This window comes from Oryza brachyantha, chromosome 11 (genome assembly GCF_000231095.2).
Source record: "Oryza brachyantha chromosome 11, ObraRS2, whole genome shotgun sequence".
NCBI lineage: Eukaryota > Viridiplantae > Streptophyta > Magnoliopsida > Poales > Poaceae > Oryza > Oryza brachyantha.
The window spans coordinates 2,655,473-2,679,672 of NC_023173.2; the positions used below are offsets into that span (position 1 = coordinate 2,655,473).

The 24,200-nt window shown below is 40.7% G+C and overlaps 4 protein-coding genes across 5 annotated transcripts; 2 read left to right on the forward strand and 2 right to left on the reverse strand.

Moving 5' to 3' along the window:
• Window positions 1–604: 604 nt before the first annotated feature.
• On the forward strand, window positions 605–1,525 carry LOC102720090 (probable LRR receptor-like serine/threonine-protein kinase At3g47570). Its single transcript, XM_015842087.2, has 2 exons — window positions 605–1,079; window positions 1,185–1,525. Exons 1-2 carry the CDS (start codon window positions 605–607, stop codon window positions 1,523–1,525), a joined length of 816 nt encoding a protein of 271 aa, XP_015697573.1.
• A 5,022-nt stretch (window positions 1,526–6,547) lies between these two features.
• On the forward strand, window positions 6,548–9,841 carry LOC102707252 (probable LRR receptor-like serine/threonine-protein kinase At3g47570). The gene is made up of 2 exons (XM_006662708.2): window positions 6,548–9,218; window positions 9,337–9,841. Exons 1-2 carry the CDS (start codon window positions 6,548–6,550, stop codon window positions 9,696–9,698), a joined length of 3,033 nt encoding a protein of 1,010 aa, XP_006662771.1. The 3' UTR covers window positions 9,699–9,841.
• Window positions 9,842–10,632: 791 nt separating this feature from the next.
• On the reverse strand, window positions 10,633–16,212 carry LOC102707529 (coatomer subunit beta-1). Its single transcript, XM_006662709.3, has 4 exons — window positions 14,052–16,212; window positions 12,577–13,086; window positions 11,827–11,912; window positions 10,633–11,091 (listed from the first exon to the last, which is right to left on the reverse strand). Exons 1-4 carry the CDS (start codon window positions 16,107–16,109, stop codon window positions 10,884–10,886), a joined length of 2,862 nt encoding a protein of 953 aa, XP_006662772.1. The 5' UTR covers window positions 16,110–16,212; the 3' UTR covers window positions 10,633–10,883.
• A 1,999-nt stretch (window positions 16,213–18,211) lies between these two features.
• Window positions 18,212–22,261, reverse strand: LOC102707813 (probable alkaline/neutral invertase F). 2 transcript variants are annotated; one of them, XM_006662710.2, is made up of 5 exons: window positions 21,782–22,261; window positions 21,197–21,605; window positions 20,250–20,681; window positions 19,280–19,838; window positions 18,212–18,773 (listed from the first exon to the last, which is right to left on the reverse strand). In XM_006662710.2, the coding sequence occupies exons 2-5, from the start codon at window positions 21,554–21,556 to the stop codon at window positions 18,478–18,480; spliced, it is 1,647 nt and encodes a 548-aa protein (XP_006662773.1). In that variant the 5' UTR covers window positions 21,557–21,605; window positions 21,782–22,261; the 3' UTR covers window positions 18,212–18,477. The 2 variants fall into 2 exon arrangements, with proteins under 2 accessions (XP_006662773.1, XP_015698126.1); XM_015842640.1 differs by having other exon boundaries at window positions 21,197–21,702; window positions 21,782–21,861.
• Between the last annotated feature and the right edge of the window lie 1,939 nt (window positions 22,262–24,200).

Genomic DNA, 24,200 nt, shown 5'->3' on the forward strand with positions numbered 1-24,200 from the left:
CATCAATCGGCTGGATTCATTTAGATTGGTAGTTATTTATGTTGCATCGGCTTATAAAATTTACATGCAAATTGGTTCTTGGCTGATTGTAGCAAATGATTTATTGTTTATTTAACTATTTAAGTTTATATGTATTGGATTCTCAACCGATCCAAGCTCTTAACAGCCGATTGATCAGCCTATCGACTAGGTTCTGCTACATCATATATCCGATCGCCTGGCTTCACAATTACCTATTGGTTCGATAGTCAATCGGCTTGTTTTACTGTTTATCTTGTCAGTTGCAGGATTAAACTAACTGACACACCCACGCATTCTAAGATTTAGTTCCTGCACTGGAGCGTTTTAAGAAATGACTTCCAGACTTTCGTGTGTGATATGTCAGCGGTCAACTTTTGACGTCAACACCAAGGCAGCGGCGTAGGAGGGAAGGAGAGGGAGGAGGGGTTAGGCGGCAGCCGGAGGAGGGAGATGGAGAGAGAGAAAAAAAAGAAAAAACCCTAGCTCTGATACCATGTTGGAATTAATGATGAGCTCAATCTCTCCAAACCCTAGAAGGGTGAGGTAAATCCAACTTACATGGGCCACTAGGTGGGCCTTGCACATGGGCTACACCGACAGAGCACAAAAGAGCTTCATTGCAGAGTGCAATGCTTTGAGAAATGTGCGGCATCGCAATCTAGTTCCTATCTTAACGGCATGCTCAAGCATTGATTCAAGTGGAAATGACTTCAAAGCATTGGTTTATAAATACATGCCACGAGGAGACTTGCATAAATTACTGTACTCAACTCCGCGTGATGAAAGATCTTCAGATCTGTGCTATGTTTCACTGGCTCAAAGGTTAAACATTGCGGTTGACGTGTCTGATGCATTGGCATATCTACACCACAATAATCAAGGAACAATTATTCACTGTGATCTCAAGCCTAGCAACATTCTTTTGGATGACAATATGACAGCTCATGTTGGAGACTTTGGACTTGCAAGGTTCAGAGTTGACTCCAGAACAACCTTTGGCAACTCAAATTCAACTTCTTCGTTTGCGATAAATGGAACCATTGGATATGTTGCTCCAGGTACATGTGGTCCATTTCACACTGTAACTTCAAATAATAGTTTTGTAATTTATCCATATCTTAGTGAACATCTGAACTGAAACTCTTCATACATGCCATCTGTAGAATGTGCCATGGGTGGTCAAGTTTCAACTGCTGCAGATGTATACAGCTTTGGAGTTGTTCTCCTTGAACTATTCATAAGGAGGAGACCAACAGATGACATGTTCAAGGATGGATTGAGCATTGCAAAATACACAGAGATGAACATCCCAGATAAGATACTGCAGATCGTTGATCCTCAGCTGGTACATGAATCGGGCCTCTCCCAAGAAAATGAAGCACGCTGCCTTCTTTCTGTACTGAACATTGGACTCTGCTGCACCAAGTCAGCCCCGACTGAGCGTATCAGCATGCAGGAGGCGGCTGCGAAGCTAAATGCAATCAGGGATTCATTTCAAAGATGATACTAAAGCCGTGCAAGAGGTGGTTGCGAAAGGTCATATAGCCTAATGGTTTATGGTCAGTGATTTGAGTGGTATCTCAAGGTACTAAGTTTAAATATCTATAGGAGTGAATTTAAGATTGTGTTAATTCCAGCTGTTCTTCTTTCTAGGAAACTCTGAGTAATTTTAGAAGACTTGCTGTTCTTTCCTGTAATTTTAGAAGACTTGTTGGTCATGTTAGTTATTTAATACTCGATGTGATTTAATAAAGATGAACACTAGTTCCAACTTACAGCAAATGAGTTTTTACCTGTTTCCCTTGCACAATCTCGGACCAAATTAAAGGTCAAACATTACTGCTTCCCTATGAGAAATTGACGAAAGCTACACGAAAGGAAGAGTTAGAAGAATTAAAATTCGACTTTTAGGAGGTCTTCGGTACGAAATTGAGTTGTAGAGGGATAGTAAAAACACTTGTGAATTGTACGGGTATATGGAATTTTCCAATTTCTCGAACGTTTTCTTGTCAACATTTATCCCCATCTTTCTAATGGTTCTTTCATTTAACATTAATTAGATGTCACATCAGATTTTTTGATGACACGATAAGAATTTAATTAGAAAAAAGAAAAAGAATCATTTCGTCGTAGTGGAAGGCTCGTGGCGTTGTGTGCAAACAAATAAAAGCCGAATAAAAGTTTATTGAGGCCAAACATATTCTTTCATCTAGATCCCGTACGGGGTCCACCTCCTATTTCCCTCTTATGCAGCAATTACTCTCATGAAAAAATTTAATGGCTCTATCAAGCTTATAAAATTGTGAAATGATAGACTTTCATTTCGCAGAATAAAACTAGAAGCTGATATGTTATTGTTAAAAACTGTCAAATGAAAAAGACCATAGAGAATGGTCTTATAAACACAAAATAAACACAAAGTGTCGGTCAGAGTTAATCGAGGAAGGAAAGCCGTCCCCGTTGCGTCGATCTGCGATCAAACGTCTCGACCTCTTCAATTCATCGATCCAGTGCGCGATTTTGCGTTCGATGGCGGCCACGGCGTCGGGAGCGGACGAGAAGGTTGCCGTCACCCCCATTCCATTGGAGGGCTTGCCCATGCCGAGTGCTTATCCCTTAGTTGATCCGTGTTCCCAACGAACGCGACTTCAATCATCTTTTGCTCTGCACATTCCCAGAGATAATGATATTTCACATTTATATGCTTCGTCCGGTCACGATGCACTCGATTTTTAAGAGCAAGTACAATAGCTGAGTATAAACATATTTTAAAGATATAAAAGAGGAGAGAAAATAGAAGTTGGCTACATATTTATAGTTAGCTGCAACACAGGTTCCAAAACATGTATGTATGATATATGTGACCAAATATTAATATTTTATAAATAATTATTGTATAAATTAGCTATTAAATTAACTATAAATAATTTTGAACCAGTAGCTGACTACGCTATTAAAAGCTCTAACAAGATATATCGTGGACTGATTGTCCAGCTTCAGCACTGGAATTGGAACTTCAGCGCCGATTACATCGGCCAGCAAGCAAGCCAACCATGCAGCTCGGCGACATCGAACATCTAGAAAATGTACGTATAAAAAAACTGAAAATAATATAGAGGAAAGAGCACGGTCCACTACAAGTAAATTAGCATACGAATGCATAGTAAGGTTCGGCTAGTGTGTTTATATCGTGATGATGGGAACACGACGACGGTTGGTCGGTAGGTCATTGTCCGTTGACCCACCAACCCACCAGGCCGTATAAGACCGCGTTTAGATTGTAAACATTTTTATAATAAATGTCACGTCACACGTTTGGCCAGATGTCAGAAGCGGTTTTTGATACAAATGAAAAAACAAATTGCATATTTCGTCAAGAAACTGCGTGGTGAATTTTTTGAGCCTAATTAATCAGTCATTAGCACATATTGATTATTATAGCACTTATGACGTAATTAGTTCAAAAGATTCGTCTCAGGGTTTCTCCCATAAATATGTAATTAGTTTTTTGTTCTATCTATATTTATTGCTCTAATTATATGTCTAAAGATTCGATGTGATATTTTTGAGAAAATTTCATGAGAACCAAACAGGGCCTAATAAGACGATGGATCACACTTTACTGTATGAACGATACTGTAAAATACGTCCTTTTTTTTTTGGAGACGCTAGCTTCACAGTACACACGGTAGGTCTAAACGCAACTCGAAACCGCGTTTCTTCGCGTTCCCTCCCCAAGCGGCTCGCCCTCGCCATGTGCTCGTGTTTCCTTTTTCTTATGCTTATCATTTAATATTTAAATGGGATAATTTTGTTCCTGACTGTCAAGTCTAATATTGATGGTTTTTTGTTTTTGCTTTTTTTTAACCGAATAAACCGTTTGCCCTATTTTAGTTGGTTGACCATTAGTTGACCAATATATTTGGTTTAAAAAATAAAATATTTAATTTCTGAATAATTAATGACGAAATTATCTCTGTTTAAAAATTATAAGTTTTTAAACATTATTGCTTTGTATATTTCTATGAAACTTATAATTTTTTAAAAGAATTGACATAGTTTTGAAACTCTGTCAAATATTTTAAAAACATTATAAGTTTTTAAACATGTCATTTAAATTAATAATATATTGCTTTTGTGCATTTCTATGATTTAGAACGAGGTAACAACACAAATGACTAAAAAAAGATCAAAATGAATTCTCGTGCAGGGGTAAAATAGTCATTTAATATGTCATTTAACGCCATCATTCATTTCATTCAATTCAAAAAACTAAGGAAAAAACAAAAACCCTAAAAAGAAGGGCAAAATCAGTATCAGAGCCTGAAACAGGAATAGAAACGAAATTGCCCCTATTTAAATTTTAAAATTAATTATGGTTTTTTTATTCTGGTTTATTTTTCACAATTTTTTTAGATTGATTAGGACATATGTATAAAAGTTTTATTTATAAATATATCATTTGACTTTTTTAAAAATCGATCAATCAGCCTGATATATTCTCCCCTCCCTCGGTATTTAATGATTTTGTTAATGATATTCTTTTTCTACTGTTTATTTTATTAGAAAATAATAAATATATATACGGGTTGGTTTTTTTTTAAAAAAAAGGACTCTTAGTTGACAGTTTTGGATTGGAGTTCAAAGTTTCGTAATTTGAGTTAGGAGATTTAAATTGGAGTCAAAAGATTTAAATTTTAATTTAAAAATTACAATTTGGAGTTGGAATTTTTTTCAAATTTGGGTTACAAGTTTTGAAATTTTAGCTGCTTTTACTTTTTGAGTTTTGAGTTTAAACTCTATTTGGAATTTTCAAATTTTTAAGGGAAGCCCTTGTTCATTATTATCTCCTTTCTAAAGAAACTTTAATTATAGTTTCTCTTATTTGTCTCATAAAAAATATTTTCTAGAAAAATAACACATTCTAATTTGGTAGAGTAGGGAATAAATGTATTGGGGTTTAAAAAAATGGAGGGCATTCTAGTAGTATTCTACTGTATTCTTTCTAGTTTTACATAGATATACGTACGATAGAAAAATAATACAATCTTTCTTGTGTCGGAAGGACGAATGGTCAGAAAGAGAGCACTTGTTCCGTATACTAGGATGAGGGAAGGTGTCCAGTGTGTTAAGAAATAAAATTACAGATGATCAATAAGCATCTGTTAATTTTGGTCTATTATAAAGAGATATCTCTTTGATGTGTTCACATGTATTATGAAGAGATATTTTTTTACTAATGAGATGTGTTCACACCTCTTTTCTCCTCTAAAAATACTCGCGGTCACCTTGTACAAAGGACTAATGGAATACATAAATCCATTTCTTTGCGCTCTCTCTCTATTTATTTTCTCTTCGCTCAATCTCTCTCGGACTTTACTTTCTAACAACATGTTCACTCTAGAGGCTACAAATTTCCATATTAATCAAAGAAAAAATTATTTTAACCATCAGATCGTAATATATTCAAAAATAGTGACTGAGATTTAATCAAACTTTGTACACAAATTTTGACAACTTACATGCGGACATACGAAACTATGTAACATTACAATAACAAGTTAGAGTCAGTTTTGGAATTCAGATCAGGGCAGCCACCACATTCACTCTCATACGCAAGAAAATCCCACATTAATCGGGAAAAAACACAATTAGAAATATAATTTCAGAATGAAAAATTAAAAAAGAGTTCAGGTGTAAATACAGTTTACAAAATCCAAATCTCAGATTAAAAATTTTAAAATAATTGATATTGAGTGAAGAGTCCATCTATAAATACAATTTTGAAACTGTTAAAAATAAATAAAATTAAGAGAAAGAGCCAACATATAAATATAATTTAGAAGTATCTAAAAATTGAATTACAAATTAAATATTATACAAAAAGATTTTATATACAAATACAATTTAAATATAAGTAAATGAGGTTCCATGTAAAAATATAAGTTAGGAGTGACGATGGATCTAACTATTTTGGCTATAAAATTTAAAGGTTAGATTTAAAACAGATTAAAAATAAAATTGTATAGAGTTTTGAGCTAAAATTTTTTTTAAGAATTAAATAGGGTTATGAAAGAATCCATAGGCCTTGGTCCATTCTCACCTCTAGGTACAATAATGATAAAATTCTAAAACGCGGTGTGTATAATAAGTAGATTAGCTTTGGATGAATTGGAGCTCGTACTATTGAACTCGCTCAACCGTGTGCGTGTGCATGCCACTCTAATTGATCTGTATGGTGTTGGTGGCTGCGTTTGCTTGTCGCCGGCTTCAACCCATCCATCGTTGGGACTTGGGACCGCGAGCTCTAGACATATAAACATGTAAGTTATCTGAGCTAATTTGCAAATATTTTGCAGCTGAAACTAGTGGCCCATTTTACAGCGTTTTCTTAATATCTAATGTCTGTATATTTTTACACCAACTGCAAGTAACTGAAACGTTTGTTCAGGTACATCAATTGTACCAGCTGAATGTCTGAACATTTCACAAAGTTTTCCTGCTATCTGAAACAGACCAAACAAGCATGAAGGTCACCACTGCAGCTGGAGCTGGGCATTTCCTGTTGCTGTTCTTTGCCTCCATCTCGCACTCACCCATCTGCTCATCTTTCGGGAACGACACAGATCGGCTGTCGCTGCTGCAATTCAAGAACGCGATCACTCTCGATCCACACCAATCCCTCGTCTCCTGGAACGACAGCCATCACTTCTGCAGCTGGAAAGGTGTGTCGTGCAGCTCCAAGAATCCACCTCGGGTCACCGCCATTGATCTTGCAGATCAAGGTCTCGTAGGCCATATCACTCCTTCACTTGGGAACCTGACATTCCTCAGGTACCTCGACCTGTCGACGAACAGGCTCGCCGGACAGGTTCCGGCATCCCTCGGCCGCCTGCGCCGTCTCCGGCGTCTCCACCTCAGCAACAACACGCTGCAGGGGATCATACCGAGCTTCGCGAACTGCTCTCACCTCAGGGAGCTATGGCTGGACAGCAATGAGCTCGTCGGAAGAATCCCCGAAGACCTGCCTCTTGGCCTGGAGGAGCTGGACCTCTCGATCAACAATCTCTCCGGGACCATCCCTTCCACGGCCGCCAACATCACTGCGCTGAGGTACTTCGCCTGCGCGTTCAACGCCATCGACGGTGGCATCCCAGGCGAGCTCGCGGCGCTGCGCGGGACGGAGACGCTGGCCGTCGACGTCAACCGGATGTCAGGTGGGTTCCCAGAGGCGATCCTGAACATGTCGGCGCTCACCGTGCTCGGCCTCGCCTCCAACCATTTCAGCGGCGAGCTGCCGTCCGCCATCGGCAGCTCTCTTCCAAATCTCCAGGCGCTCGCTATTGACATCAACTTCTTTCATGGAGAAATTCCTTCTTCGTTGGCAAATGCTTCGAACCTGATCAAGGTCGATCTGTCTCGAAATAACTTCATCGGGGTGGTTCCTGCCTCCATTGGCAAGCCTGCCAACCTTACATGGTTGAATCTTGAGATGAATCAGCTTCATGCTCGTAGCAAGCAAGACTGGGAGTTCATGGACAGCTTGGCCAACTGCACTCAGCTACAAGTATTGTCTCTAATGGGCAATCAGATGGAAGGATATGTACCAAGCTCATTAGGAAATTTTTCAGTTCAGCTTCAGCGTCTTCAGTTGGGACTGAATAAATTATCAGGGAATTTCCCTTCAGGCATTGCAAACCTCCCAAACCTGATAAGTCTTGGACTGGAGTACAACCGGTTTACAGGTTCTGTACCAAGATGGCTTGGAGGTCTGAAAAAATTGCAGGTGCTAAGCTTGTATGACAACAGTTTTACAGGGCATGTTCCCACATCCCTTTCTAATCTATCACATTTGACAGAGCTGCTTCTGGACTCAAATCAGTTTATTGGAAACATACCTTCAAGCTTTGGAAATCTTCAGTTCCTTAGAAATATCAACATTTCTAATAACAATCTTCATGGTAATTTGCCAAAGAAAATCTTCATGATTCCGACGATATCGCAGGTTCTGTTATCATTCAACAATCTCAGTGGAGAACTTCCTACAGAAGTAGGGAATGCCAGGCAGCTCATGTATTTGCAGCTTTCGTCCAATAATCTGTCTGGAGATATTCCTAGTACTTTGGGTAACTGTGAAAATCTTCAAGATGTTGAGCTAGACCAGAATAATTTTACTGGAGGTATTCCTACTTCGTTTAGCAAATTAATTAGCCTGAAATTTCTCGACCTGTCACACAATAAGTTAAGTGGATCGATACCAGTGTCACTTGGTGATCTTCAGCTTCTTAATCAGATAGATTTGTCATTCAACCATCTTACAGGTCAAGTCCCAACTAAAGGGATCTTCAAGAATTCAACAGCCATGCAAATTGATGGAAATATAGGGCTTTGTGGAGGTGCCCCAGAGTTACACCTACCTGAATGTCCTAGTACGACTTCAAATAAAAGTAAACACAAGCTATATGTACAACTGAAACTAGTGATCCCATTAGCCAGCATGGTGACATTTGCCATTGTGATATTGATCTTGTTTATGATCTGGAAGGGAAATCGAAGGACAAACTCAATGTCTTTGCCTTCATTCGGTAGAGAAATTCCCAAAGTTTCTTATAGGGATCTTGCCAGAGCAACTAACGGGTTCTCAACGTCCAATTTAATTGGCAAAGGGAGCTACAGTTCAGTATACCGAGGACAGCTTTTTCAAGACATAAACGTAGTTGCTATCAAGGTTTTCAGTCTAGAGACAAGGGGAGCACAAAAGAGCTTCATTGCAGAGTGTAATGCTTTGAGAAATGTGCGGCATCGCAATCTAGTTCCTATCTTAACGGCATGCTCAAGCATTGATTCGAGTGGAAATGACTTCAAAGCATTGGTATATAAATACATGCCACGAGGAGACTTGCATAAATTACTGTACTCAACTCCGCGTGATGAAAGATCTTCAGATCTGTGCTATATTTCACTGGCCCAAAGGTTAAGCATTGCAGTTGATGTGTCTGATGCATTGGCATATCTACACCACAGCCATGAAGGAACAATTGTTCATTGTGATCTGAAGCCTAGCAACATTCTTTTGGATGATGATATGACAGCTCTTGTTGGAGACTTTGGACTTGCGAAGTTCAAAACTGATTCCAGAACATCTTTCGATAACTCAAATTCTGCAACAAATGGCACCATAGGATATGTTGCTCCAGGTATATGTAGTCCATTTCACACCATATATTTCTTACTCGTTTAGTGAAAGGAACAGTTCCATAGTATTTAATTTATGTGAACATCTGAACTAAACCATTCCTACATTCAAACTCGCAGAATGTGCCACAGGTGGTCATGTTTCCACTGCTGCAGATGTGTACAGCTTTGGAGTTGTTCTCCTAGAGATATTCATAAGGAGGCGGCCAACAGATGACATATTCAAGGATGGATTGAGCATTGCAAAGTATGCAGAGATCAACATTCCCGAGAAGATGCTGCAAATTGTTGATCCTCAGCTAGCACAGGAGTTGAGCCTCTCCCAAGAAGATCCGGTGACTGTCGATGGAACTGCAGCACATTGCCTTCTTTCTGTACTGAACATTGGACTCTGCTGCACCAAGTCAGCCCCGAATGAGCGCATCACCATGCAGGAGGTGGCTGCCAGACTCCATACAATCAGGGATTCATTTCTCAGATGATACCAAAGCAACACTGTCAGTTTCAGTTGTTCTGCTTTGCTTGCTCCAAAAACTATGAATAATCTGTAGAAGACTTTGTTGTTCATCATGTAGCTACCAAATAGCCCAATGTGCGATGCGATTTAATCAAGATGAACACTACTTCCAGCTTCCAGTAATTGGGTTTTAACCTCTTGTTTCCCTTGCTCAGTCTCTGCTCCAAAAGAAAAGGAGGGTTGTTTGCTCTTTTCATCTGGCTGGCTACGCATCGGCGTTGCTGGACCGCTAACCGCTGAGCAGACATGGCCTGCCTGACCAGCAACTCTGCGTCTTCTTCTACGATCAATCGGCCGAGACAATCGACCATATTCTGGTCTCTTGCCCCGAATCCTCCCAGCTATGGATGCTAATAATCACTGCAGTCGGAGCACCAAGCCTTGTGCCGTCGTGGATGTCATCGTTCACAGCTTGGTGGGACACCCAACGACTGAAGCTGCCAAAGAAGCATAGGAAAGGATTTGACACCATCGCCACACTTGGAGCCTGGACAATCTGGAAGGAGCGAAACGCTCTAGTTTTCGATGGCAACGCGACTACTTGGCCTCTAGCAGCAAAATCGGCTGCTGAGGAGGCAAGGCTTTGGAAGGAGGCGAGGCTAATCGCCTAATCAGCGCCCTGTCAGTGGGTGTCAACTTCAAATTTAAAGTTAAAAATTTTAAGTTTTAAATTATAAGTATAACCAGAAGTGGGAAGATGAGGCTAATACTAAAGAGAAACAAATGCCTTTTCATGTTTTCATTTTGTCCCATGTTTGCTTCGGAGAACAAAATCTGTTCATATTTTCATTTTGTCCATGCTTGCTCCAGAGAACAAAATCTAAAATAATTTCTGATTTAGGTACATGGCATTTAGAGGGCATAAAAAAAATATCAATGGGAGGATTGAAGTCAAAGTCTCAGGGGAGTACAAAGTGAGCAAAGAATAGACAGCACCATAAAACATCTGGGAGCACATATCATGGTAAAGCTAAAAACAATACAAGGCTACACAATCATGTTCATGTAGGATATCTCTACTGCCTGTCATTCCAACTCAAACAAATTGATAACAATTGACAACTCATGAAAATTGGGAGTAGCAAAAATTGAGTTCGGATGGGCCTTCGTAATAATTTGATATACTAGTGACGTCTTCGTCACAGCTCAGTTAACTGCTGCCTCCCTTCTGCTTGAGGGTAATCTTGTCGCCTAAGCTGAGAGCGATTCCTTGGGTCTTGCTCCGTATTCTGATGTAGCCGCTCAGCTTGCCATCGGCTTGCTTTTCAACACTGATATTCACCAATGCATCCTCGCCGAACACACTCTTGGCATAGAGATTAGCGGCGATAAACCCACATTCTCCATCAAGTGCAGATCTGATGTTACAATACACAAGTACAGTAGGGCCAACAGCGTTAGCAATTAAGAAGCAATGGAACGTAGGGAATAAGTTTTAGACATGCTATGAACCCCAGTTATGATGTTGGTAAATGTAAAAGCTTAATCCCACAGACTTGACAATTAAAAAGATGTCAAGGGAAAAAGAACTTCGCAGTGATTCAACCAATTCACCCCCATTAAAACTAAAGAGCAGTTCTTGGATTATTCTGTTATGCTCCACCAAACTAACCAAACATGTAATTCTACTACAAGCCATGTACAGTTCTTTTTACCACTTCGGATGTTCTAGTTTCTGATATCATATATAGGTATCTCAAAAGAATAGTTTGCTTATAAAATGATTAAAAAATAGTTTCAAAAATAAAGTCAATCACAGTTCTAGTTTGTGAGACCCTATGTCCAGATCTAAATTTTAGAACAGCTCGACAACACAACGATTCTAGTATATAACCCAAGCACCTGGTATATCTTTGCCAAGTAAACTAGGAAACAATGCAGAAGCTACTCTTGGACCAAGTTGGCCAGCCTTATATGTTTAATGTACAGAATAAGTGCAAACCATTAGTCTGGTTTATCTAGCACATGCATAAGGAAAAAATGGTCGAATTTAATGGAGTCTACATGATATCCATGGAACAAATGCAGTATATCAAAGGAGAAATAATCCTAACTACCCATTAATGTGGAAGAATTGTTCCATTGAAACTTACGGTGGTGTTAGACACTTCATATTGGTCGATTTGATGATATGGTCCAAAAATTCCTTCTCATCCTGAATGACAGTGTTCACGGCCACCTAATGAAAAAGGAGATAATAGTTGTCATATTAAGTCAAAATGATCCGTTATACATTGACAAAGGGACATGATCACAATAAATTGACAATAACAAGCAGAAACAACCGCCAGTGAGAATTACTAGAGAAAGTCAATCCAAAATCCAATTTTAGTGACCCACCGCCAGTCCCCCACAGTGCTACTTCTCCAGAAGAAATAGTGAACTACAGTTTTGGTGTCCACAAGCAATGACAGATACAACAGAATATGTTCATAGCTAATCCCTCCATCCCAAAATAATTGTCATTTTAGGATTCAAAGTTTGTCCCGACAAGCTTGTCACTTTCGATTACTACTTGTCACATCAATCACCTGAACTCATTTTTTTTCCTCCATCCTACCCCCACTACCCTCCAATTCCCAATCATACATCATTTAATAAGGGAACGTCCTATCCACCGAAGCTACAGTCCCTAATATGGTCATTTCTTCAAAAACCTTAATCTTTTGCTAAATAACCTAAAATGACAACTATTTTAGGATGGAGAGAATAACTAACAGAGGAGCCAGACAAAAGAAGATCGGAATGAAAAAGAAAAATCTAGTAGCTGCAAATAAATACAAGAAAGAATCTTGCAAAACAAGCATTTGCACAAGCAGCAGCTTGAGAAACAAGAACCCTACCTTGTTTTCCCACTCAAATTCAGCCCACATGTTCCGGAAAGCAACATCAGCACAAGTAGCAGGTGAGATATAATCCATGATGTCAATGTGAATATCATTTAGGACCACCACTGATCGCTCCATTACATTTGAGGTCTCATAAACTATGTTACCGAATATGACTCCAGTCTCTGTTGATGAAACTTTGATGTTGGCCCGAATTTGCTTGCTTGACTCAGGAGCCAGCGTGTAATTCTGGGGGCGGTCAACAAGTTTGAGATCACCCATTGTTGCTAACTCCAAGCACAAGTTCTGAAGTGTTTCCTTTGTTCGGTTTATGATAGTAACATCAAGTACAATATCATAGTGGTGAACAGTTACATATGCTTCAGCATACACAGGATCACTGAACCCTGTTAGTTGAAGAATGCGATTCAGTCTGTTTGCGTCATCTGCATCTTTTGTGAATTCACCAGTAGCAGCCTTCAAATCATCTTGGACCGCATCTTCCAACTCAAGTTGGCTCATTCCCTATAAGAATAGGTGAAATGTTTTAATGAACAAAGAAAGAACCATGAGACAGCAAATTGCCATGCTTTTAAACAATAGACAGGGCAAAACAGTAAAAGAAAAAGTCATACTCCAGTAGTCCAGTCCATGTGCTACCACATTAGACAATAACATTAAATCTCTTCGAACCTTACAAATGAAGTGTTCCATGCCCTTTTCTATTCAGAACAGTCCACACAATCCTATTCAAATATTCTGCCAAAGAATGAGTTTTCTGTTTAAGTACTATCTTTCAAATGTTAAAGCATGCTGAATATTTGGATAATTTCGTACGCAAATCGGAATAAGAAATCCAACAGAACAATTATAGTATTTAACTACCCATGTTAATACTTACTACAAGACACTCGGTTTAGAGTTGGATGGGGCACTAGAGTATTAGGACCATACACTGAAACACAGATCAGAGAAGGAAATGCAAAGTATTTTGACAAAGTTCCAGCAGCCACAAAATAAGGCATAAGAGCAGGACTTCACTTGCTTACACTTTGAATAATAAATATATTGGGTAGAATATTTGTGGAATAATAGCGTAAGTAAACATCCTTGCAAAACCTACAGTGACATCTGGTTAAGTAAAATCTAACTGAGGCAGAAGAAGAATATTGATAGGTTTTACTTGAAAAAAGTACAGGCAATTGTGCATGGTGGTTCAAACTTCAAAATTCTGTCTCTAGCAGTCTAATAGGAAATGATTCATTTAAACCTGAACACTAGACTTAATCATACTTTCAATTGGTAAAGATTTAAAACATCAACAGATGGACCGCTAATTGGCATTAGCAACGCATGAGGCTCCTTGGTTTCGACTTATGTATCATACTGTGGTTCGATTAAGATTTGTATGTTTGTGAACGGCTGATACCCAAACTAGCCAATAAAAATGGATTATGTGGATTCTATAAAGCAAATGGTGTTTATCTTACCCTCCGGCTCTTCAGGTGGTAGAAATCAATGAGATCATCAGGCTGAGCATGGGAGATTTGCGCCTTGGCCTTCATCTCTTCAGTCTCTCTGAATTGCTTATCAGCAAGCATCTTTGTAAAGCTCTGGCGGCATGACTGCAGCCAAACCTTCCTCAGATCATCACCGGTATTGCAAAGCAACCTCAGACAGAGCACAATCCTATCATACGAGTCATTGTCAATAGGGTGGGGAAGGTAAGAGGACTGCCCCAATTGCAATATGGATACCATGATCAGCAAGGCCCCAGTAGAAGCTTTGTTTGCTTCAACCTTTGATGGCTGAACCTCCTCCAGTCTCAGCACAAGCTTGGTGAGGGTACAGGCAACAACAGCAGCCAAGAAGAAATCACCAGACAGAATGAGAGATCTGAGATTCTGTGTGGAACTCAGTGACCCTGGAGCAACAGCTGGAGACGAAATGGCAGTCTCTGTGGCAGCACTCTGTGTGGCATAAGTGCCATCTGCAAGAACAACTGGCCTCCTAGAAGATACCGTGACAGAGTTCACCACAGGCTGGGTTGGCTTTGATGCATCAGTAGACTCCCCTTCCTCAGAGATGGTGTAGAATGGCAGATCACCAAGGCACTGCTTGATGGTCGAAATGGCATTCTCAACCTCAGATAGCGAAAGAGAGTACTCCCCAAGGATCCAGAGAGCACACGAGCAGACACGGGATGCACGGATCTGATAGAAGGTATCAATCAGCCTCTGGATCATTGACACACGGAGTTTGGGATTGGTCTCTATGATCTCACGCACAAACAGAACAACATCAACTGCTGCAGCAACATTAGTGTCACCAAGGAAGTCCATGAGGAGGTGCACCACCGATCCAGCCACCTCTGGGTACTCAACAGCGCAGGAATGGATCGCCTGCACCAACATCTGTCGGTACTCACCACCCTTCTCGAGATCACCAGCCTGTGTCTTGACAACCTCCTTTTTGAGGTACATCACCACCTCCTCCACATTTCGGGGAGTAAGCAGATCGAGAACCAGATCGAGCACCTTCCTCCTGACATCCACATTAGGGCTGGAGAGTGCACGCAGCACATCCATGACCACATCCACCATGACATCACGGTGCGAGGCACGCAGCTCATGCAGACGGTCTAAGACAATGAGCTTCACATTGTTGTCACTCTGCGACGAGAGCAGCTGGCAGTAGGTGTTGGCAGCAGCGCGCACGGCGGTGGGCGCCGAGGACAGCGACACCAGCGCGCCGGCGGACTCATACACAACAGCGCTGCTTGGCGCGGAGAGGAGGGAGATGATGATCTTGATGTACCTTCCCTTGTCTGCGCGGTTGGGCGAGCGGCAGACCTTGCGAATGAGATCAACGGCGGCCATCTGGAGAAGGTCGGGCCACTCAGCGACGCGCTCAGCGTTGGTGAGCAGGTAGGCGATGGCGCGCTCCTGCGCGCAGGCGCAGAGCATGAGGAAGGCGTTCCGTCGGGCGGAGGCATCCTGCTCCCCGGCGAGCGCGCGCTCGACGACCTCGGGCGCGTCGGGGAGGAGCTGGTCGCCGTGCGGGAGGCGGTAGATGGAGGAGATCGCGGAGAGCGCGTGCCTGCGGATGAAGTGGTGGCGGTGCTCGAGGTTGGCGAGGATGGAGGGGACGAGCGGCTCGAGCAGCTCGGGCTCGTTGAGGCGGCAGAGGAAGCGCAGCGTGACCCCGCGGATGTACTCGTTGGGGTGCTGGAGGTTGTTGCGGAGGTTCTGGCAGATGAGGATCATCTCCGGGAGGACCTTCCCGGAGGCGGCGTCCCTCTTGTCGACGATCTCGAGGTAGAGGAGGAGCAGCTTCTGGATGGTGTGGTCCTCGGAGGGGAGGACGTAGCGGACGACGGTGATGAAGAGGGCCGGGAGCGTCTCCCCGTTGAGGAGCAGCATGATGGCGCGCTTCATGGCGTCGACCTTGGCGGCGACGTCGCTGCCCTCGAGGTCGGCCTTGATCTCGTTGGCCATGGAGGGCGAGCCCTTGTCGAAGTGGACCAGGAGGGTGCATGGCTTCTCCATGGCCGCCGCACGGCCGCCGGTGGGGGGCGGATCTGCCGCGCCGGCGCTGCGTGGAAGCGGGGGTTGGGGGAGGGGGAGGGAGTGGTCGGTGGATCTGGCTCCTCTGCGAGGATCGGATCTGGCACAAGGAGGAAGACGAAGGCGACGACGAAGAAGAAGAAGTGGGCTGTTCGGTGCGGTGCTGGGCCCATCTTGGGCCGACCCAAAAGGCCCGGAACATACATACCACTTCAGTTCCCGATTTTTTTTATTTTGTAAACATTTTTATTAAATAATTGTATTACTAAACCTCGGATGAAAATATTTGCACCATATTAACCTTTTGGCCACACCACCAGCATTCGCTTGACAAGACAACGTTGCCACGTAGAGTTTTTGACGTGAAAACTTTGCTACACCATTGTCGGTGCGCGTGGCATGCCACTAACATTGACGTGAACTAGAATCTGTGGCAGCATTATCTTATTACGTCTTCGACGTGGCTAAAAAGTTAATATGGTAAAAATATTTTTCACCAAGGTTTAGCAATGAAACTATGTATTAAAAAGGTTTCCTCCCTTGATTATTCACTTTGTGTGAGGGCAGGGACACTTTTTGATGCTGACACGGATATATGGTTAGTCACTTTCGACATGGTGAGCAACAAGGTTTTGTATCAATGCGCCCCCTGTCTCAATCCACATTTCTCTATCAATTGCCCCAAATTCTATTCATCATGATTCTATCTTAAACAACGTATACTGTCCACCTCTTATCGGCTATTGAAGCCCAAGTATCAAATTGTTTAAAGCTAAGGTTCAAATACCTTGGCAAGTACTTAATGGTGCTTGCAGATTGACTACTTGGTCTAGAGGTCTTAAAATGTTTAAATTATTGAGCAGATAAGGTTAAGAATAGGAGATAGTAAGTGTTTTTAATTTGTACTCGCTTCGTTTCAAAATATATGTTGTACTTTTGCTTCATTGGAATAAGTGTTTAATGAAATATTACACTATTAATATATTACTTATGTGACGTGAAAGTTTGAAGAAAATATTTTTAAATATGGATCTAGTAATATTAATTTTGTATCATGAAAATTATGTTCTGGTAGAGTAAGTTTTTAATGAAAGATTACACTATTAATATATTACTTATGTGACATGAAAGTATAATCATGAAGAGAATATTTGCAAATATTAATTTTGTATCATGAAAATTATATTATAATAGAGTAACCTTTAGTCAAACATGTGCCCCAACAAAACAAAATACTAAGTCATATGTTCTGAAATGGAGTAAAAGACTGTAAATGGTAGAAGTACTTATATTTTGAATATTTTGAAGTAGATAGGCCATGTGTTTTAGACTTCAATATATTGGATTATTTTCTGTTTACAGTCAGTATATTTCCCAAACAAACAATCTATTGTCTTTTTTTTTTTTGACTGTATGGCTTATTGTCACTTATTCTGGCATATATATTTGTTGATCCATATTAATATTGGATGCATTCGTGAAGAGGTGAAAGAGTGATAACTCTGTCGTTTTCCGTGAGCATGTTTTTTTAATAGTTAGATAATGTTTCTTTTTAGAAAAGGTATATATAAATATTACTTTAAAAATCATACCAATTCATATTTCAGATTTAAAATAATCAATACTGAATTAATCATACGCCAGTGCCCCGCCCTGTTTTGAGTTTCTATCCCGTTACCTCCCTCTCAAACTCACCCGCCTAAGAGCAGGTGCAATAGCAGGCTATAACCCAGCTATAAATATATTTTAAAGAAATAAGAGAGAAGAATAGTAAACTACTAATTTATAGCTACCTGCAGCAGTACGGATTCCAAGGCGCAAATGTGTATATGATATATGTGACCATGTATTAATGCTTTGTAGGTAATTATTGTATGAATTGTCTGCTTTGTAGGTAACTATTATATGAATTGTCTCTATAGATGAATTGGAGCTAGTAGTTGGCTGTACTATTAAACTTGCTCTAGATACCGTAACAGCTAATGGCGCCATAAACAATCTTCAGTGCAATCATCTGAAAAGCCTAGGAGCTTCCAAAATGAAACTACAAACAATGATCCATAATATGAACATATGCTAGTATGTATATCAAGGCAAAACTGTTTGATTATTGCAAAATGTTTCGACGACAAAAACTTCTTTTCTGGAATGACACCAAACATAAACAAGTCGGGCAAAATTGCTCTGAAACAACTATGATCTGCCGTATACACCTCTGTCCTAACTGCTGATAAGAGTACAGTTACAGTAAAACTTGATATCCTTTTTCAAGTTTGGACATAACTCCTACAATCTTTCACATTAAACTTTTTCTGTAGGAGAGAGAACAAAAATCTATGAAAACATTCGTTCAGGCATTCCATGATGCCGACCGCCGCATGGTCGGCTTCACCGGCCGGTCTTCCTCCATGGAGATCATCATCAGGGTCGACGGGTCCTCCAGCATCATGCGGGCTACGAGGTAGCCGGCGATGGACCATGTCTGGAACTTCCTGGCCTGCTTGCCGATGAACCGTCCCAGCTTGCCGTCGTAGTACTCAGGCCAGCCGTCCTTGAGCAGCCTGGACTCAGCAAGCTCAATGGCACGCTTTGCCATCTGTGGACGCCCAGTCTTGATGCAGGCTGCTGTCAGCAGCCACAGAAGAACTGCAGATGGATGAACACAGGAACGTTTAACGTCTCGGAATGAGGAATCAGACGGTTTGGTTCTGAGTCAACTAGCTAAGAACAGAGATTGGATTAATTTTCGGAAACAGTGCCACATCTCAGGTCTGAAAGAGATCAGTCAGCTCTGTTCAATTGGAAGGCAATAGATGAAGACTTAAGAATTTCATAACCATGAACTACCTAGCTACCACCAAAACATGATTGCCTTTCCTAGCTCTTAGATGACAAGTTACGGTATAAGACTTGGATTGACCAAATAAATTACCATCAGTTGAGGTGCATGTTGCTAGCAATATGTAACCCAAATTTCAGAATAAACATTAGTTACTTTTTTATTAGTTTGTATGATGAATAGACTTGTAAATCTATTAGGCATAATATTGGACATAAACACACTGTTCATTACTAGTTTATAAGAGTGACGCACAATAAGTATTAGTAACAAAACCATATCAAGTTAATATAGTGCAAAGGAAAACTTTAACCTGGCCACGATCCTCCATTGTGATAACTCCACCGGGTGTTCTTGGGGTCACAACCAGTGATTATTCTCCATTCATGGTTCTCGATAGCAGGATAGCATATCTTCAGAGGCATCTCACCCACTAGCTCTTCCCATCGCTCCTCAATCAGATCCATTATTGCAACTGATTGTTCTGGAGTAGCTAGAGATGATATAATGGCAATGCAATTTCCAAGGGCAAACCACCGGAAGTCCATCATAGCAGGGCTGACATTGCCAAGAAAGTAGCCTCCCCGGCATGGCATGAAATCAAACACCCAATCAGGGATTGAATCCGGGATGACATTGAATTTGTTCACAGCAGTGTGGGAGTACTCTTCTGTTTTATATCTGTATATGTTATTCAGATGTGGAAAGTCTAGCCAGAAGTAATTTCTCATGTGATAGGTTAATGCATGTAATCGTTGCCCTATCTTCTCTATGAAATCCTTCCCTTCACCATCTGGCTTAAGCATCTGGAGAGCACATCGTAAAGCCATGTAGAATAGAGCTTGGATCTCGATAGGATAACCATATATGCCCTGGAAATATTATCAGATTAAACATATTAGCCTGAAAATCATGTAAGGATAGGTATCTTATTTGACAGCTACAATGTAATTTATAAAGTGGAGTATAACAGAAATGCTAAGAATGAGATTATAGTATTATGCTACAAATGTCTGTTAGAAGTATTATCCATTTTTACATATAGAAAGATGAATTATCTTGCCCGTACCATACTCATAAGTGAATTCAAACAAAAGACACCTTCGTCTTTAACAAGTAGCTCTCTCACAAAAATTTGAAATAGACTATCCTTATACTTGAAATTTGGAATAATGGCACTACAAAAATACATTTCTGAGAAAACAGAAGATTTTCATTGGTTTGCTCTAAGGATATTATAATTTGTCAAAAATAAAAATCAAATCAAGGTGTACTGCTCATACCATTCGACGATCTATCATTGAGCAACCATCTGTACAGAGCAGAGTTGGGAAGGTATCAAATCCCTCAGATAAGCAGAGGTTCAGTATCAGCCTCATGCAGTTCTGACAATCTGGTGATTCTGCCAAACTGGTATCACCAGTATACTTTGTATATGCCCGGAGGAGAATAATCCACCAAAACCCAGAGTCCACTGGAGCCACCCTACCAATTGCACTCTCACCAAAATCTGCAACTAAGGTTTCAGTGTTTCTATTCCTATTACGATCCACCTTAAAACTCGCAGGCATCGCTCCTGCTCCAAGCTTGAAACGGTCCACCATTTTCTCCGAGCTTTGCAGGTGGAGCGTTTTCAAGAGGAAGTTTTTCACTATATCAGTCTCATTATTCATTAGAAAAGCCAACGCGCTTGGAACAAAATCCCGCACAAAAACCTGCCATTGCAAGGATAAAATCAGGAAACTGGTGAAGTATAACTGAACTATTCATTTGATTGAGGAAAAAACACTGAATAAACAAGTCCTCCTAAATAGCAAGCAAGCAAAGTTATCAAAGCCATACAATCAAATTGAAACAAGCGACCCCCAATAAGAGCAAAAATACAGGACATAAGTGAACATCTTGGTGCAAAGTGCTAGTAAAACAAACAAATTAGCTAAGCAAGACACCATATCAGAGAAGATGGATATGGTTATCATTTTGCAACCTATAATCAGTAAAGCTACTACACTCCTCACTAGTCGACAGAGTCTTATGACATGAATTACGATAGGAAACACCATCAATTAAACATCGCATAAAGGCTATTTATCAGATATCAGTTATCACATCGACATCAAAACACATGAAATTATTTGGTTATTGGTTTCAAACAAGTCCAAACATCAGAATGCAAAAAAACAATATACCCTTGTTTGCATAAACTAGAACAAACATGATTTTTTTTCACCTGATCATAATTGAGCACCTCCTCAGATGCATGATCTACAGCAGCAATCGTCCCAACCGGCTGGCCGCGGAAGTACACCACGGACTTCCTGAGCGCCTCCCACGCCTCGTTCACGAGAGGGTGAGGATCACCCAGCGTCCCCAGCGAGAAGGGCGAGTCGAAACCGGAGGGGAACGCCGGCGAGTGCATGATGCTGTCGAAGCCGTCGTTCTGCCGGTGGGAGAGCTCGCTCCATGACTGCTCGTCGAACGACCTCTTCCTCTCCAGCGTCAGCCTCGGCTTGTCGATGAGCAGGCGCGAGAGATCGAGGTTGATCTCCGCCTCCGAGGCAATGGAGACGTGGGACGACACCCTCTTCATGCCGCCTTCTCCTCCTCCTCTTCTTGGGTCAGGTCGTTCAGATAAGCTCCTGCAAACGGATCCCACACATCGGTTGCCTTGCCTCAAGTAAATCCACTGTGCATCGGAAAAAGATAAGATCTTTCGTGCGCGCGCAATGCAAGATCCTGAACGCAATCCAATAAAGGTTGTGATTTGGCATCGGATAACAATCAAAGACCGCATCGAAACAGGAAAGAACAGCACCTTCGAGCCCGCGGCGGCGGCGGCGGCGCTTTGGAGGCGCGTTCGCCGGAAACGGGTCGACGAGGAGAGACAAAGCAGCCAACCAATCAATCAGTCAGTCAGTCAGTCGGTCAGTCCCCGACGGCTAGATCCAGCGCAAGAACGGCAAGATCTCCTCCACCGCGGACGGTATCAGAGGGGCCGGATCGCCGCAGGAGGAGGAGGTGGAGGTGGAGGTGGAGGAGGAGAGTAGCGGCATTTCCGGCTCCGGTGAGGTTACTATTTATAGACGACGCCGTGCTTTTGCATCAATTCCCCATTTCCTCGCGCCTTCGGGTCGTCTTCCTCCTCCTCCTCCCGGCGAAGTGAGCAACCTCAAACGTGACACCCACACTGTTCAAGCTCGTCTTTTTTTTCTCTTGTCCTTCACTACGCAATTGGCTGGCTCTAATCTCCTTCGGATATTTAGCTTATCCGAAAGATCATTACTCTATACTCTAACATGCGAATTCCACAAGAATCGGTGATACTTAAACTCTGGAAGTTGTATTGGAAAGATTGATTTTTGAAGGTTTGTTTCCAATTTTCGCATCACTTGATCCGGTCGGCGGCAGCTATTGTGCTTGTGCGGCAACAAATCAAATATTATGAACTGTGTGAATATTACTCATAATTCTGATAGCAGCAGCAGTATCTCATGGTATCTTTTCAAATCAATTAAAACACTAACTTTTTACATCAAAATGCTATCCTCTAAGTAGGGTAGACGAAGCTTCCTAGCTGTATGACGTGAATTATTATTATATAATTAATTACCTACTAACTATTACAAGCTTGAAAATTTATTTTTTTCACTTAAAATAAACTTCTATCTATAATTTTTTTTATAAACACATTATTTAGCGGTTTAAATTATACGTGCTTACAGTAGATCAGCATAACCCGTTGCTACTACCAGGGTTGCATGTTCCCAACTGTGGGAATGCAAAGGTTGCTTCTTTTCATCAGAGATTAGCAAAAGAAGCACATGTACATGGAAAACAATTACTACTTCACGTATGATAAGAGCAGATACAATAAGTGATTGTAAAAAAACTATAAAAATTATCATGTGACATTTATGCTAATGCGAAGGATAGATGAAATAAGATTTAAGAAAAACAGGTTACAAGTTACAGCACAAGATTCGAGATACCATGTGTATAAGAGGTGGCTCATATATGGATGATGTAGTCGATATTTGTATGTAACTATTGGTAAGTTGGTTCTATATTGACTCTTAATAACATAAAAAATTTTTGGAGCTAATAGTTATCTCTTTTATTAACTATAATATTTTTCCATGCAGGATATGGATTTTCTGCCTCCCCTGCTCCCAAATGGATTTACTCACCATAAAGTTTCTGTAACATTATCTAGATAAGCCCTAAAATTATATTATGGGGAAATAAATGGGAAAAAAATTGACAAGGGCACCTACTTTTGCTTACATGTTTTAAGATGGAAATTCCTTTTGATATCACCAGGTTTGAATAATCGACGATAGCCGGCGGAGGCGGCTAGTGACCAAGGAAAAGTTGCTTTGTCCATTTGTAACGACAAAAGTTACCAAAAAATGAAAAAGAATTCCAAAATCGCTTGCTACATTGTCCAATTACGAAGGACAACAAGTCCAACTTTTCTAGGAATATTTTTTTCCAATGAAACTGGGTAGAGAATAAACATGAAACTCTATGCAAAAAATGTCAAAAAAAATTGCTATATGTACCACTTAACCATCCGACTAGGTACGACCAATTTATCGGCGACTACAGTGTCATTTACTTGATTCCTTTTGTCTAATCAACGGCAATTGATCAGCAAATACAACATCACTTACCTATTCCCCTTTGTCTAATTAACGGTTGTAGTGTTTTTAGTCCTATGTAAATAATATAATTGGGTCACACGTATATATCAAAATTGATGACACGTGAATTGTACTGGATGGTTTCTATGTGACGGAGAAAGGATTCATCCTTATTTGTTCTTGTGCTCTGTGTATGACGATATGCAGAATGGTTCCTAAATCATACATTATGATAGTTTGTGGTATAAAAATAACTTATGTCGTTGTTTAGAGTTGATCTCTAGCTAGGATTTTCTTTTGCTAGAGTTCATTGTGTAAATCCATCTCTTTCCTCTTATAATACACAATCCAATCTATCACTATCCATTCTCTTTATTACCATATAACAGTTTGATGGAATTTTTCTTATTAAAACCACATAAATATAACTATAGCAAAAATATAGTTTAATTACAATATAAATTTACTATATAATTTAGTGTAAATAAAATAAATACTTACGGCTCGGTGGGAAAAAAGCTTGTGTACGTGATGGAAGGGTTGTCATATCGCTACCACACCTCCGTCGTAAGTATTTTTAGTGGTGGTTTG

Bases quoted from the DNA above. Each gene is read 5' to 3' on its own strand.
- LOC102720090 (XM_015842087.2), top strand. From the start codon at position 605: ATGGGCTACACCGACAGAGCACAAAAGAGCTTCATTGCAGAGTGCAAT. The intron at 1,080-1,184 runs GTACATGTGGTC...TGCCATCTGTAG, and splicing joins CATTGGATATGTTGCTCCAG to AATGTGCCATGGGTGGTCAA.
- LOC102707252 (XM_006662708.2), top strand. From the start codon at position 6,548: ATGAAGGTCACCACTGCAGCTGGAGCTGGGCATTTCCTGTTGCTGTTC. The intron at 9,219-9,336 runs GTATATGTAGTC...TCAAACTCGCAG, and splicing joins CATAGGATATGTTGCTCCAG to AATGTGCCACAGGTGGTCAT.
- LOC102707529 (XM_006662709.3), bottom strand. From the start codon at position 16,109: ATGGAGAAGCCATGCACCCTCCTGGTCCACTTCGACAAGGGCTCGCCC. The intron at 11,913-12,576 runs GTAGGGTTCTTG...CTTTTTCATTAG, and splicing joins AATTTGAGTGGGAAAACAAG to GTGGCCGTGAACACTGTCAT. The intron at 11,092-11,826 runs GTAAGTTTCAAT...TTGTAACATCAG, and splicing joins ATGAAGTGTCTAACACCACC to ATCTGCACTTGATGGAGAAT.
- LOC102707813 (XM_006662710.2), bottom strand. From the start codon at position 21,556: ATGAAGAGGGTGTCGTCCCACGTCTCCATTGCCTCGGAGGCGGAGATC. The intron at 19,839-20,249 runs GTATGAGCAGTA...TAATATTTCCAG, and splicing joins CAATGATAGATCGTCGAATG to GGCATATATGGTTATCCTAT. The intron at 18,774-19,279 runs GTTAAAGTTTTC...ATCCATCTGCAG, and splicing joins CAATGGAGGATCGTGGCCAG to TTCTTCTGTGGCTGCTGACA.